Below are 19,656 nucleotides of genomic sequence, written 5' to 3' on the forward strand. Positions count from 1 at the left end.
TTGCCCAGGTAGTGAATAGGATTTTTCGATCTGAGAATATTCCTTCAAAATATTTCCGGGATAAAAAAAGTGTCATTGGACGTTATACCGTAGATGTTTTCGGTTATGGCAATAAGCGAAGAAGCTAAAACTACTGCAACTATTCGAGCCCCCAAGCTGGTCATATTGCCATCAAGGTTATTGAAGGTGAAATTGACAAAACGAAAGATATGCAGTGCGGAGATTTGGACCGCGTTTAGCAGAAAGAACTAAGTTACATCAGTTATAGCCAAAGTTAACTGGGCAATTAAATTTTTTTGAAGAGAACTTTTGTGCGAATATCTTTGACAAGTTTAAGGAATTTTCTTCGAGCTATGCAGAAACTTCACTGAAATTTGCACAAAGGTCCGCACAACCGTTTCCATGTAAAACATTATAATTGCCCAATTAAGTTTGACAATAGCTGATGTGGCTTGGTTCTTTTCTACTTCACGTTGTCCAGCTGTCGACGTGCTTTCCGCTGGGATTGTTCCAAAATAACACGATCGTTAATAACTATACCAGGACTAGTAAAAATCGAATTTTCCCGCCATAAAATAATGTAGAGAGGGAACCATGAGGCTTTGCAGACATGCACCTTGGATCATCGGCACAGAGATGAAGCAAGACGTTTGCAAAGGGGGCAGCACTCCGTACGGAAGAGCGTGCGCCCAAAATCACTCGAGCTCACAGATTGTAAACCACCAGCGCAATATCGCGCGCAAAAAAATACTGAATCATTTGCGGCGGATCGGAGGACATCAGCACGTAGATACAGAAAAATAGGATCCTTATTCAAACGTGGAAAGCACCGGGGGAGGAAATGAGTTGGAAACTCACGATTTCCAAGTGGAGTGGATCCAGCATTTCCAGCATTGCCGTGCAAAACTCGATTCAAAGAAACCGGGAATTTCCCTATTCAAGTAAAAAGTCCCCTTCTTTCTGTTCTCGGTACTCGTCATTCATTTCTTTGTGAGCGCATATTTTCCTCTCTTCAACTTAATTTGAACCCTTTTCACTTCTCCCCGGAGGAGAAGTTGCAAACATTTGAATCTAGCCCGAAGCCCGCCATCCCGTCTGCCACTCCGATCTTCTATCTTGCAGTGGCGTGGCGTGAATTGCGATATATCGATTGTGGTGCCATTTAAACCTATGAGAAAAGATCGATTATCAGGGTGTTCGCAGCGAACACCTTAGTAATCGATTCTTTTCCATAGCTTCAAATGGCGAGATATCGATAATCGATTATTCACGCCACGCCACTGTATCTTAGATATTCGGTGCTCGGCAGGAGCGAAGAGAAATTTTTATTAAGGTCTGGTCCACACGAGCGCAGTTTCGACGAATTAGTTCCAGGAATCAGGGACAAGTTATCGGTAAGTTATAACAAGTTCCTGGAACAAGTTCGCCCGAAGTTCCTTGAACCGCACTCGTGTAGACGAGGCCTTGGATACACCTGCGAAAAATGTTTCTTATTCTTATATCGTGCCATTTCGTTCTCATTTTCTTTAAATTTTGAGCTTCGAAATTGAAACAGGGATAACTTCTGACTTAGCCCTCACCCCATTGCTTCAAAATTAGCGTAAACTTTCTCTAAAAGCCGAAATGCAAGCTGAAAGCTCCAATTTTATTCTTCCACTACTAAGTGGACCGAGCTCATCAAAAAGGAACCAATTCACATAAGTCGAAACTGAGAAAAAGGGGTTTGAAGTTCTATTCCTGCATAAAGCTCGATGTAGAAAATGAACTTTAACTCCTCTTTTCACAAATTAATTTCTGTTCTTCGACTTTCAGTTTTTGGCAGGAGAAATTGCGCGGCTAGTGGAACTCAAAAACATTCTTAACTCATTTTTTTTTCTCGAAAAGTGGATTGGTTTCTTTCTGATAAACCCGTCGTTTGTAAAGCACGTACTTGACTAAGTTGTTGCTTAAATTGACTCATTTTTGCGGAGGAACGCTCATTTAGTAACATTCTTGGCTATCTTAGTTTGATATTGGTATCTGAAGATTGGCAGTGACATTTTTGGTGTTGGAGGGTTGGCTGCCCTTTTGGGCTCCATATCTCGACATGTTCGCGTTCTCTCCATATAGGCACTCTAGTCGCCGATGTTCACTCACCGAACACCGACACGACAAAAACTTAGCCCAAGGTGCGTGATGGCTCTGTGCGATCATCAACAGTTCGCCTTCAATCAGCTGGTTATACGCAATAACCACAGTGACGCACGAATAGTGGTATCATAATCTTGCATCCAAACATGTGTGGTTTTTTGAAGGCGTTACCGAGAGGCGAATAGAGTGTTAATTGTAGAATGTGTTCTTCAGGACTATTTTTTACAGTTAATATCATGTATAAAAATTCTAATTACGCAGAATTATTATAACCAAAGGTATATTTTCGATAATTCCTACAGCAGTAACCATGCGGTTTTTTATGCGCACAGGAAATTCTCCCATATCCCCCTCAATCAACATTGTGGGTGAATTTTTTTCATTTAAATCAATAATGAACTGATTAGAACTATTATAATAATTATAGTAATAATATCTATATTTTCAAGCTCACTATATAGAATTTTTATATTCTACATCACAACCCACAGAATTTTTAAAAAATCAAATATAGGAATTAGAAGTTTCAACTCAAAGAATATAAATACTTTTTAAATACATATTATTCCAATAATTTTGATTTCTATTAACCCAGATTAAATAGTTATTGCATAGTATAATAGTGTAATAGTATAATAGTTATGTCACAAGGTGGAGAAATGGTGCTGGGTCCACACCATTTCGCGGGGAACAAAGTCAAGCAATTCCAAAAGTTTTTGGAATTTCTTGGCTTTGTTTCCCGCGAAATGGTGTGGACCCAGCACCATTTCTCCACCTTGTTACATACAGTTCGGGCCACTTCTTAGTGTTTTTCTTTCATATAATAGTTATGTATACAACTTAACAAGTGTCTCGGCGATTTTGGGACGATCCGATGACCCTCTAGCGGCAACATCGTGTTTCTCGCGAAACTTGACCCTCTGCGCCATGAATTAATTTTGGATCTCAGATCATAGGGGACACTGATCTATTTTGTAGCTTGCATAAGAAAAATAGAGTACCAATTTTGTTTTCAAAATTTTAAAGTTAAGGGAATCAATTTTGTAAAAAAAAAGAAAAAACTAATGGCATTTTGCAAAATTATCGCACAGGGGAAAGATTCAATTTATAAAAACCCCGAAAATACGTTGTTACGAATTCGTAACGTTTTGCCATAGAGGGTTAACGAAAAGGAAAGTATTTATAAATCGCAAATCTTCGTGTCATGCGAGGTCTTCACGGCGAAAACATGATCCGAAGGCGGAAATGTCGAAACGCAGCGATAGAAATACGTGTCCGGCCGGTTTGATTACGGTGATCTCTTTATTTCGAGGGGGAACAGAACAGCAACAGCGCTTGTAAATAATCTCAACGCGCGGGGCGCATTGTTTGCGCGGCTTACGTTCATTGGGTACGAGACTCAGGGGGCCGCCTAACATGCCCTACTCAATTTCAACCCGGATCCACCCCCCCCCCTCCCGGGAGGGGGGGGGGAGTCCACATTGCGAGCCGCCAACCTCCGCCGCTCCGAATGCCGAAATTTATACCATCTGCAACGCTTTAATTTCGGATCCAGTCAGCGATCAGAAACAGTTTCATGATTCGCTCCGCGGGATTTAGGCGGAATGTGGAGAAGGCATAATTTAGATTCCGTTATAGGAACTGATTGTACGCATTGGCGGATGCAGCGAATTGGCAACACTGCTTTTCCCCATTTAAACCTATGGAAATATATCGATTCCTGGAGGGGCCAGGTGTTTCAAAAAGAATCGATTATTTAGCATAGGTTTAAATGGAGGAAATCCGGTGTTGCCAAATTGCTGAGCCCGCCTCTGGTTGTACGTACGTTGGACTTCTCTTTTTAAAAGATGCCATCTATTTAGTCGAGGAATTTGGGTTGAATTGAGTTGTGTGTAGCTTGGATTTGGAGTAAATTCCACGCAGGAAGTCCTTCGAAGCCTATGATTATAATGGGACGAATTCGACCATAATCGGCCCTATAACCGCGGGCTGATGATTGAAATTGATATAGAAAATCGACCAAGGAAAAATTGAGCGATCCTATTTGTTGTTGTCAGCGATCAGAAACAGTTTCATGATTCGCTCCGCGGGATTTAGGCGGAATGTGGGGAGGGGATGATTTAGATTCCGTTACAGGACTGGTTGTACGTACGTCGGATTTCTTTTTTTAAAAGATGTTATCTATTCAGTCGAGGAATTTGGGTTGAATTGAGTTGTGTGTAGCTTGGATTTGGAGTAAATTCCGCGCAAGCAGTCCCTCGTAACATATGATTATGACGGGACGAGTTTTGATCAGAATCGGCCCAATGATAGCTGCTAGCGATTGAAATTGATAGACAAAATGGACCGGGTTTATCAGAAAGGAACCAACGCTTGATTAAATTGAAACTGAGAAAAAGAGGTTGGAAGTTATATTCCTACACAAGGCTCAATGTAGAATATAAACGTTAACCTCTCTTTTCACAAACTATCTCTGATTTTCGACCTTCAGTTTTTGGCAGGAGAAAATATAGCTCGTGCTGATGGTAACACAATAACATTCTCAACTCAATTTTTTCGAAAATGTGGGTTGGTTCCTTTCTGATAAACTCGGTCCAAGTATAGACAAACGGAAAAGTGAGCGATCCTATTGGTTGAAACTTGGTTTAACTGGGTCTGGGTGTCGCTAGGGTCTAACTGGGAGTACGTTGTTTTTAGTTGCTTGATAAGTTACCTCCTTTGTTCATTGCGATCGCACTCCTTCTTAAGAGGTCCACAAGCAAGTTCCCATGATACCACTATTCGATCTTCAGTAAGTTGCGGAGTATCGTGTTTATTTGAAGGCGCTTTAAAAAACGGAGGAAAGGAACATCTGAATACTTAAACGGCGTTCTCCCTCATCACGGCAGCGTTACGAGATTGTGCCACGCTTACTCAGGACGCGGCGATCTCGAACAGGAATATTGAGTCACGTAAAGTTGAACTTAATTTTTTCCTCGATTGAAAGCGTTCAACTCCACTTGACACTGCATTCCTATTTGCCGGGTCCTATGTAACGCAACCGTGACACAATCGCGTAACATTCTTATAACGAGAGAGAACACCGTATAAGTATTCGAATGTTCCGTTTCTCGAAGCGCCTTCAAATAACGATGATACTCCGCAACACACTGGAGCTTGAATAGTGGTATCTCGGAATCTTGCCTGTATGATATGGAGTGCGCGAATAGACCACTAGACAAGGTACGAATTTCAGCATTCTGATACATGTTTCTCAACCAAAATTTCACGTAGAACACGATGCGCACAGCGAAAATTACCGATATCAACTCCTTACGAAGATATTTAATGATTCTCGATGCGTAAATTCAAACCACCCGCTCATGAAAACTCAATGCTCTACGTGATTCACATCGCGCGCTAAACGTTATCATGACAGTATCTACGATATAAAAATCTGGCAACTTCAATCTTGACGCTTTGGCTCAGTTATAGCAAATTCCTTATAGTTTGAACAACACATGGTGAGAAATGAACATTGCTCGATTGAGAGGCTCGCTGAAACCGTTGTAGTGCGCGATTTGACTCACGTAGAGCTTTGAGTATCTTGTGAGCGGGCAGTTCAAATTCCTCGTAACCAATGTGAAATAAAAACGTTAATATCTTCAATAGGAGTTGGTTTCAGTAATTTTCGTTGTACGAATCGTGTTTTACGTGAAATCCTGGTCAAGAAACATGTATCAGAATGCTTAAATTCGTTCCTTGTTCAGTGGTCCGTTGAATTGCGTTGACCAGCATCTAGGAACTAAGTTTTTTTGGGAAACAAAGAGCCTGCAGGCTGATTATTGAACTGGTAGACTAAGTTATAGACCAAGAAGTCGAAGGGAAAATGAAGCTATCCTTTTTATTGAAACGGGTTGTTGTTAAAGACTAAGGGGGTAAATGATGGACTTACTTGTAGGGTCTTTCGTGGATTATCTATTGTCAGTCTATAACTTATCTCATTTGTTCAATACAACCATCGGCCTCCTCCAATAGGATCGCTCCATTTTCTTCTCTGTCTTTATCTATAGCTTTGTCTATGGATTTCAATCAGTGGCGTAACGGGCGCCCCCGCAGACCCTGCTATGCAGGGAGGCCCAGGCGCCTAAGGGGTCCTCCCTCGGCCGCCGGGATTTTTTTTCTCTCTCTTTTTTTAATGCTCAACTTTGGTTTCAAACTTTTGGCCTCTACTTATAGAGATGGGGCTTCTTCCTCTGATTTTTATTGTTAGCTCGGGGTTTCTCATACTTCTTTCGGACTGTTTCTAACTTTTTGTTTGCTGGAGGATCCCTGCTTTCCAATGTCCACTCAATGATTACTAGATAATTTTCTCTTTTTTTGTCACTTCTCGTATTTCGGGCTTTGGGAGGGGAAGGCCCAAGAATCTAATGGCCCCAAGGCCTTTGGGGGCCCTTTGATTCTTGGACCTGGGCCCCCCTGAAGATCCTTGGTCCTGGGCTGGGCCCCCGCCCCACTTTAGATCGTTGATCCTTTGGTGGCCCCATTTAATCGGGTACGGGATCCGGGACGGTGAGGGATAAGTCAAATTCAATCTAAGGACATAACGTAAAAATATGCTAAATCCTGCACATATCATACCTAAAGGTAAAAAGATATAAGCTGCTGCCATTTTGATATTTTTGGTGGTTTAAGGCTGATTTTTGCAGAAATTTTTGTGCTGCGGGCCCCGACCATAAGAGGAAAAACGGGAAGAAGCGAGGGAGGGAGAGGGGCGGGAGGGGAGGATAATTTTGAAATTTTATCGACATTGGGGGGGGGGCTAGAACAAATTTTGCGGGGGGGCCCAGCGGAAGTCCGTTAAGCCACTGATTTCAATGATCATTCCGTGGAACAGCATGAATTCCACAATAATAATAAACGCAACAAAGTTGATCCTGCTTTAGCTGTATCAAACACACCTTCAGCTGATTTTAAATGTATCCATGACCAAGGTCAAAAAATTCGTATCGTTATCGTTGCAACGTTTAAGCTTCTCCGATCGTGTTTCATTTTTTTAAAAGTGAACTGATGATAGGTCGTCTTGAAATTTTCCGTAAATGTTTTTGGAAATTTGAAGAAAATTCACAGTAAGTTTCAAGAAAAAGTGTTGGTCAGTTTAAATTTTAAAGAAATGAATGTTCAGAAAATGAGTAGCAATTTGCAACGCCGCATTTTTTGACGTGACCTTCACCGAGAAAAGAAATCCTAATGAAGAGTGAAGATCAATTCACCAAGTAGAATCTGGACTGTGGATGAGTGAAAACTCCTTCAATTCGCGGTAGCCTCCACCTGTCATGCAATCCCGATCTCTCCTCGTTAGGCGGAATGTTCAGCCTTTTTGAACCAGTGGCGTGGCGTGCTTTGCGATATATCGATTGTTATGCCATTTAACTAATGGAAAAGGATCGATAAACAGGGTGTTCGCAGCGAACACCTTAATAATCGATTCTTCATTATAGGATTAAATAGCATAACAATTGATACATCGCAATTCACGCCACGCCTCTGTTTTGAACCCTCTTCCGCCCTCTCCAAAGCACTTTTTTCAGTTTATAGCCTATTTGACTCTTTTCTCTTTTAATCTGCAGTCCCGTCCTCTTATTTATTTATCATCTACCTTTTATGTATCCGATTCATCTGCCGAGCAACGATCACAGTAGTGCCAATAATTCAACTTTCAAATCGGCTTTACTCTAGTTGTGAAAGTGTTCGTGAAAACTTCAATGGGAAAATGTACTGTTAAGAGGGCTCACCAATTACCAATATAATCTTGGATAATGGTTGATTTTTTCCTCCAGCTTCAAGCAGGAAAATTAGCTCGAAGAATAATTGAAGAGTGGAATGTCAAAACATTCCAAGCGGCATTATGCGTGATGCTAAGATTGGATGCTTTGTTTCTCTTTTTTAATGACTGTAATCCTTTCGCTTCCCGAATTTTTAATTGGGACTTTTCCGCTGAAGTAGGGATACTGTTCAGGGCAAACCACTTTTCCTGTTTGAATTAGCTGTCCACGATTGTGAAATTTACATTTGAAACACGTCGGACATATTCTTCAACAATTTAATTACAAAATCAGCAATCCATTTGTTCCCGTGACTTGCCGATTTTGTTGATATCTATTAATATATTTATTACTTCGCATACGGTAAACGGCGACAACATGAATCAAATCGAGGAATAATACACAATTGTTAAAAAAATTCAAATTATCTTTACTACATGAACGCGAGTTCTATCTGATGCTTTATGCGTCATGGAGCACATCGAAACATTAGGTGTTTCGATTGCTTCTCTTCTTTATACATTTACAAAAAAGTAATACAGTAATTAAATACTAGCTCGTGAATAAGAGTAGATTTTTAATATGCATCCATTTTTTCATTATGTATGTGAGGCAAAAAAAATTAGAAGCTGCACAGCCACTCTTTATTTATCTCATCATCAACTTTATTGTCAACAAGTAATTTTTAAAATGTCTTAATTGACGGAAAACAAGGGCATTTTCAAAGTCTTCCATCATCATTTCTGCGCTAAAAACTGAGAAGCTTAAAACTAAACCTGCAACGAGACAAAGGAATGGTAGCTGCAAATCATTCAAAGTGTAGGGTCTCGGTTCGTCATCTTTGGGAGGCGCAGCTTCATATATGACTGTTGTGCCGGAAGTGTGATAAGTTTCCGCGAAATGTGATTTAAAATGACCGGTCTCTAGAAACTGAGCGGTTCTTTTATTGAATGCGGAGAATAAGAACGAATTTTTTAGGGACGAGAAAATTGAGGGATACGTTTTCAAACATTCTTCAACCACCTGATATTCAAATGTTTCCCACAGAGGCCACCGCTTTATAACAATGTCCGTTTCTGATCTGAGAGAATGCGGTAAATCAACTAAAAATGCATCGTTCTGTAAGATAACGCCCAAATTTTTTTCAAATTGCTCAGAGACTAAGGCAATTTCTCGATTACTTGAACCCGTTTCCCATTCCAAGCTAACGTTAATATTTTCAGTTTCTGCCCTGATATGGTAAATCGCATCACTGGAAAGTTTCGCCCTTAACTTCTCGGACAGGCCGAGCTGAGCGAAGTATGTAACTGCTGCCTCAACACTGAGCACCTGAATGAAGAGATCAGAGTCCTCCAAATCCTTCAGCGTGTCGATTTCGGGATATTGCACCGTATTCGTGAGCAACGTGGTCATGCCACCGAGGAAAATGTTGGAAATGATAAACGCTGAAAATATGAAGACGGAAAACAAGATCTTCCCGGTGAATGGCTTGCCTAAAAGCAATCGAGGTGGACTCCCACATATGAAGTACCCGTATATCATGTAAACTGACGATGAAGTACTGTACTGGACTATTTCCGTCTCCGAATACATGCCCCGAAACAATCCACCCTGAGTTTTCAAGAACACGTACTGTTGCAGAACAAAGACGGCAGCTATCACGAGGATACAACCCCAAACTGCAAACGTGAAGACTTTAAACGGCACCAAAAACTGCGGCATGAGTTTGCTGTGCGGGGTGAGAAGACACATGGATTCCATCTCGACGCCGACCGAAAAATCGAATCTAGAGAGATCGAACTCCTCAGGGGTTGCAAATATTGGTGCCACAAGGATGTCCACGTTGTGTTTTTGTCCATCTTCGCTGCCATCAATGCCATCAACGAAAAAATCATATTCAAAGGTGCAGTTAAAGAACGCCGCAAGATCTTCGAAAAATCCTATAAAGAAAGCAGTTTGGAATGCGTTGCTCCCTTCGCTCACGAAACTATCATGGATATCTTTCAAGATTATTTTCAAACGTTTCCTATGCATATTAGTCAAGGAGAAGTCGAAGTAAGTTTCATTGCCCTCCCCATTGTACTGGACTATTTTTTCGGCGAAAGGGTCGTATCTACTGCACCCTCCTTCGTGGCAGATAATCGTTTTCAAGCCGCGGAAGAACCGCCAGAAAAACTTGAAGCAAAAAACCAGCGCATCGTAATCGTTCGCGGAGGTTTGGTTTCCGAGGTCGAAATCGCAAACCCATTCCCGAGGATGAACACAGGTCTTTGAGTTGGAAGTAGCCCGGCCGAACTCGCTGAGCATGAAAATCAAGTAATTGTTCGAGTTCCAAATTGAGTTCGTGTACAAACCGCGGGTTAAGTCAAAATTCAAATCCGATAACTCGCGGGAAAAGAAACATTTGTTCGTCACATTTTCCGTCCCCCATAGAATGCATATATTCGTCGAGGTGCTAGGTCATTTTTCCTAATTTTTTTTTTTCCTATATCAGGTTTTCCTAATACTTTTTTCCTACTCGTTTTTTGTCCCATTACAGTAAGTCCTACGAGTGAGATGTCCCACTGGCTTTTTTCCTAAGGGTGTTTGTCCTAATAATCCAATAATAATTGAAACGTAAACATGAGTAGAGTAGAGGGAAATGTTTCAGAAAGAGTTAAGTTTTCTCAGCGAGCCGAATATAAGCGCGTGAACTGGAGACATCACAAGCTGAGCCTTCTATACCCTCAATATAAGGAGGAGGATGAAGCTCCACTACTTACGGGCATGCGGCCACAACTTTAACTTGTGAGGTACCTATGTTGTGTTTTTACTTTCTCGCTCCCCTAGTTTTAAAATTGAATTTAGGACAAATGCCCCTAGGAAAAAAGCCAATAGGACATCTCACTCGTAGGACTTACTGTGATGGGACAAAAAACGAGTAGGAAAAAAGTATTAGGAAAAATTGCAGTAGGAAAAAATGTTTTAGGAAAAATGACTTGCCACCTTCGTCGACCTTAATGCAATATCGTGGAGATTTATTTAATTTACGACCCTCGGCCTTATGAGCACGATTGGCTTCAGAAATTGATGCGTTTTGTACCAATGCATGTTTATTTTTATCGTGGTTAAAGCTGTCTCCACAATTATTGCCTTCCCTCGAGGCCGAACCTAAAATTAGACTTGTGATTTCCTCGATATCATCGAGGAAGAAAATCCTATTTTTCATCTGATTTTTCTCGTTCCAGCCCATCAGCTCGCAGTAATGTGTCGATATGACGGTTGGGATCGATAAATCGTGTAATGCTTCGATCAAAGTAGGCACAATCGGATGAGAGTTGAAATTAGCTATGTGAAGGAATTTTTTTATCGGAAAGTTGGATTGTGTTGTAACAAACTTTGACAGCAAGCAAAAGCAATTGTTCACAATCATTTTTTTCACTCACGTTTAACTTATGATGCGCCGGAATGCTTGCATTCATCGCAACTAACAGGTATAAGACGACCCATTGAGATTTAACAGACATGTTGTAGTTAATTTTACTTACAGACTGATTCCTGAAGGATCTCAATAAAGCGTAGTTAATCCAGGGGATTCAACAAAGATCGTCTAAAACATTATATCAGTTTTTTAAAGAAAGAGTCAGGAAATCAAAGGACTGAAGCAACGTCGATAGAATGTCCGACACAAGTCGCTCATGAGTATTTTTACTAGGGCACCACATCGATGGAAATTTGTTGACCCTGAAGTTACTGAAAATGTTTACAATTTTCCTAGCAAATGTTTCTTCTTGCACAAATGCTTGGACGTAAACAATTACATTGACTTAAGGGTAAACAAGAACGCAAGTAAACATTGAGATCCAATTGTCGATAAGGAACAGAGGCGTGGCGTGAATTGCGATGTATCGATTGTTATGTCATTTAAACCTATAGAAAAGGATCGATAAACAGGGTGTTCGCAACGAACACCTTAATAATCGATTCTTTACCATAGGGTTAAATGGCATAACAATCGATATATCGCAATTAACGCCACGCCACTGATAAGGAAAATGCAAACATTTCTGAGTCCGGAAGTATGAATATAACAAAATAAGAACTAAAAGCAGGTAAAACAAGGCTGCGATTTTGGTAGTGTTCTTAATATTTTAGCTTTGTTTTATCCACGTTTTCCTTATTTATTTATTTAGTCAATAAGGAAAACATGGATAGGTAAAACAAAGCTAAAATATTAAAAACACCACCAAAATCGCAGCCTTGTTTTACCTGCTTTTAGTTCTTATTTTGTTTGCTTTTAGTTCTCGTTTTCTTGATTTGATTTAAAAACAATATATCGACGGTGAAACTACCAAACCACTTATCTCGGTTTGCGACGTCGCAGACTTCCTGTCATACTTTATTTTTTAAATGAATAACTACTCAACGTCCAGTCTTGAAAATTTCTGTGATTTTTCCTCTTTGTGCGGAGAAAATTCTGTGAAAATTTCAAGGAATGATATTGATTTGGTCTATACTTCAAAAAAATAAAACGTGAGCGTAGATTTTTAAACACCGCAAACGAGATACGTGGTTTGGTAGTTTCACCGTCGATATGTGCCATGTAGTCGCCCTCGTGCTGATAAGTGCGCTTATTGATGAGTCAGAAAGTGTGGGTTTTTTCCTGCAAACTGCAAGCCGAGTGAGACTAGTTGTGACGGTAAATTGAACGTATGTATGCTAAAAAGAAACAGAGACGGGTGGAAAAGAAGGAGTATGCTCGTTAGCTGTGGGCCGTAAGAATGAATGGGAACTGTAGAGCACCAGTGACGTCAGCATCGACGCGACGGAGACGAGGATCTCGATATCGGGAGTCTCTAACTCATGAGCCCTGTCCACAACGCTCTTGTCACATGCCCACGGCTCATGAGTGCCACAAACAGCTGCCGCTTAGTTCCTTTCGATTTAATGCCAAATACCAATTTTCCATTTTCTCAATAGGAATCGCGCCCTCTTTACGTTTTTTCATATCGACGGTGAAACTACCAAATCACGTATCTCGTTTGTGGTGTTTAAAAATCTCCGCTCGCATTTTATTTTTTTGAAGTCGACCAAATCAATATCATTCCTTAAAATTTTCACAGAATTTTCTCTGCACAAAAAGGAAAAATCACAGAAATTCTCAAGACTAGACGTTAAGTAGTTTTTCATTTAAAAAATAAAGTATGACAGGAAGTCTGCGACGTCGCAAACCGAGATACGTGGTTTGATAGTTTCACCGTCGATATGCAGCTTGCACGAGCACACCCCATCTTTCCCACACGTCTCTAGTTCCCTCCAGCATAAATACATCCAATCGTAAGCCGATGATTCTTCTAGGCAAATTCTAGGGGAAAACGTTGTGGTAACTTTTGACTTTTAGACTGGCATTTTGAACTGGGTCAAGTGACTCAAAATGTTTTGTTCACGACAGTTACCGCCTCGAATTGCGGGGATGAGTTGTTAACAGAGACACGTGTAAAACTTGGGCCACGTGTTTCAAAGGAAATTTAAATAAAGTATTCATGAAGTTTTACTCTGCCTCTAACATGATTCGTGTGAAAAAAGGTCACTAAAATATTCTCATGGGAAAGCATGAACCTGTTTACTGCTTATGGGAGTACCTACTCGGGGTTGCACCTCAGTCTGCAAGCAGCCTTTTCTGATCCAGGCCCGCCACATCCCATCTCGGGCCCTGGTACCAATTTTCTGGCCCGGGCCCCTAGCACAGGGGGAGGGAGTCCGGGGGGCCTCCCCCGGGAAATTTTTGAAATTTTAAATCTATTTGGACGCCTTATGAAGCTCTTATGATGGAGATTTTCCATCAATTTCTGCAGAATAATTACGCCTTTTTGTTTACTTTCAGCACCAAAAACTTTCGAATTGTTGCATTCAAAACATCTACAGGGTGTACCAAAAGTCCGTCCCACCCCTGCTAACTTTTGAACGAATTGAGCTAGGGTAATGAAATTTTGGGAATGTTCCTATCTCAAAGGGGACCATCTTTTGGGGGGGTCAAAATTTTGGTCCCCCCTCAGGGGGGGCGCGGGGGGCCCCCAACTTTTTTTTTTCAAATAGCAACCCCTATCTTGTGATACATCATTCGAAAGAACATAAAAAATTAAGAATTTTGGCGCAAACCGCAGATCAATATCTTAATTTTTGACCGAGTTATGAAAGGTCAAAGGTCAAATTTGACCTATTTTCAAAAAATCATAACTCCGGTTCAAATTATCGTAAAGAAAAAAATAAAACGGGAAAATCTACCAAATTGTGTCCACTTTTAAGTAAAAATTGCAGAAATCACATCGCTGTAATTTTAAGGGGGGGCTCGGACCCCCAAATACGTCAAATCAAAGGTCATTCAATTTTCCCGCGAAAAAAGGCAATTTTCCCTAGATTTGCCTCCACATTATCTCAGTAAGGTTAAAATTAATTTAACATTACGTTGGCAAGTCCCCAAATTTCGGGAAAAGTTAATAAAAACGAAGTTTAAGGTGATTAAATTTGACCGTTTAAATTTCGTTTTTTTTTAACTTTTCCCGAAATTTGGGGACTTGCCAACGTAATGTTGAACTAATTTTGACCTTACTGAGATAATGTGGAGGCAAATCTGGGGGAAATTGCCTTTTTTCGCGGGAAAATTGAATGACCTTTGATTTGACGTATTTGGGGGTCCGAGCCCCCCCTTAAAATTACAGCGATGTAATTTCTGCAATTTTTACTTAAAAGCGGACACAATTTGGTAGATTTTCCCGTTTTATTTTTTTCTTTACGATAATTTGAACCGGAGTTATGATTTTTTGAAAATAGGTCAAATTTGACCTTTGACCTTTCATAACTCGGTCAAAAATTAAGATATTGATCTGCGGTTTGCGCCAAAATTCTTAGTTTTTTATGCTCTTTCGAATGATGTATCACAAGATAGGGGTTGCTATTTGAAAAAAAAAAGTTGGGGGCCCCCCGCGCCCCCCCTGAGGGGGGACCAAAATTTTGACCCCCCCAAAAGATGGTCCCCTTTGAGATAGGAACATTTCCAAAATTTCATTACCCTAGCTCAATTCGTTCAAAAGTTAGCAGGGGTGGGACGGACTTTTGGTACACCCTGTATAAATTTTTTTTTGAGGGGGCAGATGATAATTTTCAATTCTATGGGGAGCCGGGCCCCCTGGACTCCCCTTTCGTACGTCTATGGCAAGGGAGTTAAGCCATTGAAGTCGAGGATGCCCAGAAAGGAGCCTCTTAGCATCCGACAACGGAGGAAAATGAAACACAGTTACTAAAAATGGACGTATTTCTGTCAAACGGAACTAAGCGCCATCGGAGGAGGAAGGTAGAGGGGGGCTTGGATTGGCGGCGGAACCGGGCGTCGGGCTCATTCGTTTCTATACTCGCAATGCTTTTCCATGGCGCTTAGTTCCGTTCGACAGAACGCGCTATCCGGCATTCTAAATTCCTTAAAAGGAACTCACATGGTTCTGATCGACCGGCAAAGGCAAGGAAATCTCTTTAATTCCGGATGATCATTTTTTTCATGAACTCTTTATTACAGAGCGATATTTTTCCTTGGAAAGATGGAAGCATTTTGAAAATATGCGCCAAATCAGAACAGGCAGGGAATTCCAACACTAAGAATAATTGTTGGAAGAGCGCGCCGTGAGAATATATCTTTATCCTATCGTATAATGCATGTATCCATAATAAAATCGTTGCCCCAAGCTACGTGCCGACGGCGTGAAAGAACGCTGTGCATACCCTTACGTCCATGAGACACCCGCAGCGCCTTCATTTCTGAATATATGCAACGATGATATCTTTCGAGCACGAATAGTTGCGTCGAAGCGTTTATCATTATGTTCCTGTCGCTCGATCGCGGTGGGATTAATGCGGAAGGGGGGGGGGGGGGGCTTTTTCTTCATTTCATCTCTACTGGAAATGGAATTATACCTTAGTTATATGATTTCATTGTTTCTTTTTTTCCCCACATCACTTTTGAATGACAAGACTGATATTTTTCCATCGAGAGTAGATGTGCACGAACAGTTGAAAATTTGAGTGATTTTCAATGTACAGGATTGCCATAATTTCTTCATCTTCAAACGCCCAGACTTTCCCTGACCTTCGAATAAAATATATACCTTTTTTTTCTCCTTACAATACGCTCTCTACCAAAGCTACGCCCTCAGATACGAGCAAGTCCGACCCTTTTCAGGGCCAAAATTGGCCCGCCTGGGTTACTGTGAATCCAGCGTACCTTGACAGTAGACGGTCAATATCTAACGAAAATATTATTTGGTTTTAGCCGGATGTTGAGTCCTTTTGGTATATGTCTGGCCGCATCAAATTATGGCTCTGAAAGCGGTGAATGACGATTTTTTAGGTTTAAGACCAAAGCGCACGGAAATATCGGGATAATTTTACGGATTTTTTTAATTTTTATTTTATTTTATTTGTTTTGGGCGGTAATCGACCTTTTTTCTACTGCCAAAAATCATATCCAAATTTTAGCTTGGTACTCTCTTGCACTTTGGTCGAAACAAATTTAACTGAAAAAAACGCACGAGCGCCTTATTTTAAACTAATGGCTCTGTGTTTTTTGTTTTTCAGGACTGATCACCACCACAGGCCGAAAATTAGACAGAGAAAATCAGCAAGAACATGCCTTAGAGGTTAGTTTCATCAATGCAATTAATTTTCATGTTTTTATCACAGCGATCAGACGCACACACAGATGAATTGCATTTGATCATAAATTGTTAAAATGTCTAGTTTTCCTTAATTTTTATTTATTTACATTGCTAACTGATTCCTTATTCCTTCATATTATTTTTCGTTTGTTTATTTTTTACGTTCATGTTTGTTAAATGTGGCTGTGTTCGTTTCCCTTCACCCCCTACCCTTCCAAAAAAAGATGCAATCGCGTGAACTTCACTGGACACAGTAATATTTATAAATTATCTGTAGTTGACCGAAGAGCCCTGGTAAAAATTGGCGATAAGAGCTGCGTTTCAAAATACCATAGGAATTCTTATAGCCGGCTAAAGAAGGCTACAGAAAATCATATAGCTGGCTGTAGAATGCGAGGGAAACCATACAGCCGGGCTATACGAAGCGATAAAAAAGTATGCAGCCGGGCTATAGTTCCTATCGCCGGGCTTTACACTTTATCGCCTGGCTGTTGCTTTTTCGCCATCGATTATAAAAGGCTATAAGAAATTGTGTAGAAATTCGTGTGCTTTGGAAATCATTAAGTTTGATACGGAACCACCTTCATATTTACAAAACACACGTCATATTTTCCTTTAATACTTATTTTTTTTCATCAATTAAAACGAGAATAATCCATACAGGATATGCAAACATTTCAAAATCATGAGTTGAATAACGCTGACTCCGCCAGATTAAATATTAGAGCCTAACACAAAGCGGAGCGGCGACGCACTGGCGCCTACAAACCTTACAGGGATACTTCACGCATTGCGCAACGCGTGAAGTATCCCTGTTAGGTTTGTAGGCGCCGATGCGCGTTTCGCGCTGGCTGCCCGCCTGCCGCACCGCAGCGTGCCACGGCGCTTGAAGCAACTACGAGGGTCATCCAAAAAGTAAGGTTCCCTACCTTGTATCTTCCAAACGAAAAAAGATAAATCAAATCGGTAAAGACGTACATATTAGAAATACTCTAAGCTTTAAAACAAACTCAAGTTTTTGAAAATCGGTTGAGGGCTTTGTGAGAAAACTCAATTTTACTGAGACGACCTCCCGTCGTCGCGTGCCCACCTCCGAGGTCAGGATGCGCGGAGAGTCCCTTACTTCAGACTCGGCTTATCGCCTCTAAACATCAAATCGAAAAGGAGTTTAAAAGATTTTATCAAGTAGGCCTTACCTTACTTTTTGAGATAGTCTCCGCATCTTTTTTGACATTTTTGGTATCATTACAACAGCTCTTTCATGCCTTCCGCGTAAAAGGTCTCGTCTTGGCTCCAAAACCAGTCATTGCCAGCGATCTGCTCCTCTAAATCGGTTGGAAATCGCTTTCCACAGTGGGAGTTTTTCATCTCAGGAATAAACGAAAGTCACCTGAGGCTAAATTAAGAGAGTACGGAGGATTGGGGAAAAATTTTACCACGGTAAGCAACTGATTTGGAAGTGCAGATCGCTGGCAATGACTGGTTTTGGAGCCAAGACGAGACCTTTTGCGCGGAAGGCATGAAAGAGCTGCTGTAATGATACCAAAAATGTCAAAAAAGATGCGGAGACTATCTCAAAAAGTAAGGTAAGGCCTACTTGATAAAATCTTTTAAACTCCTTTTCGATTTGATGTTTAGAGGCGATAAGCCGAGTCTGAAGTAAGGGACTCTCCGCGCATCCTGACCTCGGAGGTGGGCACGCGACGACGGGAGGTCGTCTCAGTAAAATTGAGTTTTCTCGCAAAGCCCTCAACCGATTTTCAAAAACTTGAGTTTGTTTTAAAGCTTAGAGTATTTCTAATATGTACGTCTTTACCGATTTGATTTATCTTTTTTCGTTTGGAAGATACAAGGTAGGGAACCTTACTTTTTGGATGACCCTCGTATTTCACACCAGAGGTATTGCACAGTATCATACGCGCTCTAATATATTAGGAATGGCAGGCATCCATCAAAAGTACGGAGCTTTCCTCGAAAAATAAATCAAGATTCTACGGCCCAAAAAGAGAGCAGTGGTCCAAAAACTCACCAAGTCCTAGCATCCATAATTAGTGACGTTTAGCATACACTTTATCGCCTGGCTGTGAGTTGCTTAATCGCCATCGGCTGTAAAAGGCTATAAGAAATTGTGTAGCCGGCTATAGAATCTATTGGAAATCTTACAGCCGGCCGTGGTAGGTCTATGGTATTTTGGAACACAGATTCTACCGTCAATTTTTACCAGGGAGGTTTTCTCGAATTGCAATAAGGAATATAAATAAATGAGAAAATTAACGAAAAAACTATGTTTTTGAATCGAGAACTATCCGAAAAAATTATTTTCCCCACAACTTATTTTTACAGCATATAATTTATTTCTTTTTCAATTATAATGATAAGCATGTTTCCATAATACTCTCAAAAATGAAATCTTTTTAATTCAGATTTCAAGCAAATATCCTTAATTTCATACAGTCTTCGGTCTTTGATCTATCTGAGTCAAGCCACTGTGTTTAAAAAACATTGCCAACCATTTTTTTTTACTTTATTTTTCAGATTACAGTCTGTGATGATGGCACCCCAAGTTTGTCTTCAACCACTCGTGTGACAGTCATTGTCAATGACACCAACGATAATGCCCCAATCTTCGACCAGAACTTCTATACTTTCCGAGTTCCCCAAACAAAAACATTGGAGCAAGCTATCACTTCTCAAACACTTTCGGTAATATAATCTGTTTCATTATATTTATTAATAATTTATGAAAGTGTCACATTCAGAAAAGTTTTTCAGAGCCCAGAGAGAACCTTTCGTTTAAGTGGGTATTTTTTCAGTCATATATTTAGAACTTTGATTGCGTACAACAACGAGGATATAATGAATGACAAAAAGCAACATGTAATTATCAAGAGAATTTTGGCTCATTTTCTTTTTGAAACTACTGTATTTATTAATTTACTGGACTAATTATATTAACTAGAAGGCTAGGCCCCCCGACCGCCCCACAGTCCAGCCGCCCCCCCCCCCCAGTGCTAAAACATCCTCTCCTATTATTGGGC

The 19,656-nt window shown here is 40.6% G+C and overlaps 1 protein-coding gene across 7 annotated transcripts in view; it reads left to right on the forward strand.

The window, feature by feature from the left end:
• kug (FAT atypical cadherin kugelei) overlaps nucleotides 1-19,656 on the forward strand; it is a 517,384-nt gene that overhangs the window by 454,378 nt on the left and 43,350 nt on the right. For all 7 annotated transcript variants that reach the window (XM_019040503.2, XM_019040505.2, XM_072305395.1 and 4 more), the window contains 2 exons: nucleotides 16,539-16,600; nucleotides 19,154-19,321. In XM_019040503.2, coding sequence (XP_018896048.2) covers nucleotides 16,539-16,600; nucleotides 19,154-19,321 — 230 coding nt within the window. The remainder of the gene's footprint in view (nucleotides 1-16,538; nucleotides 16,601-19,153; nucleotides 19,322-19,656) is intronic.

Source organism: Bemisia tabaci, chromosome 10, assembly GCF_918797505.1.
Source record: "Bemisia tabaci chromosome 10, PGI_BMITA_v3".
NCBI lineage: Eukaryota > Metazoa > Arthropoda > Insecta > Hemiptera > Aleyrodidae > Bemisia > Bemisia tabaci.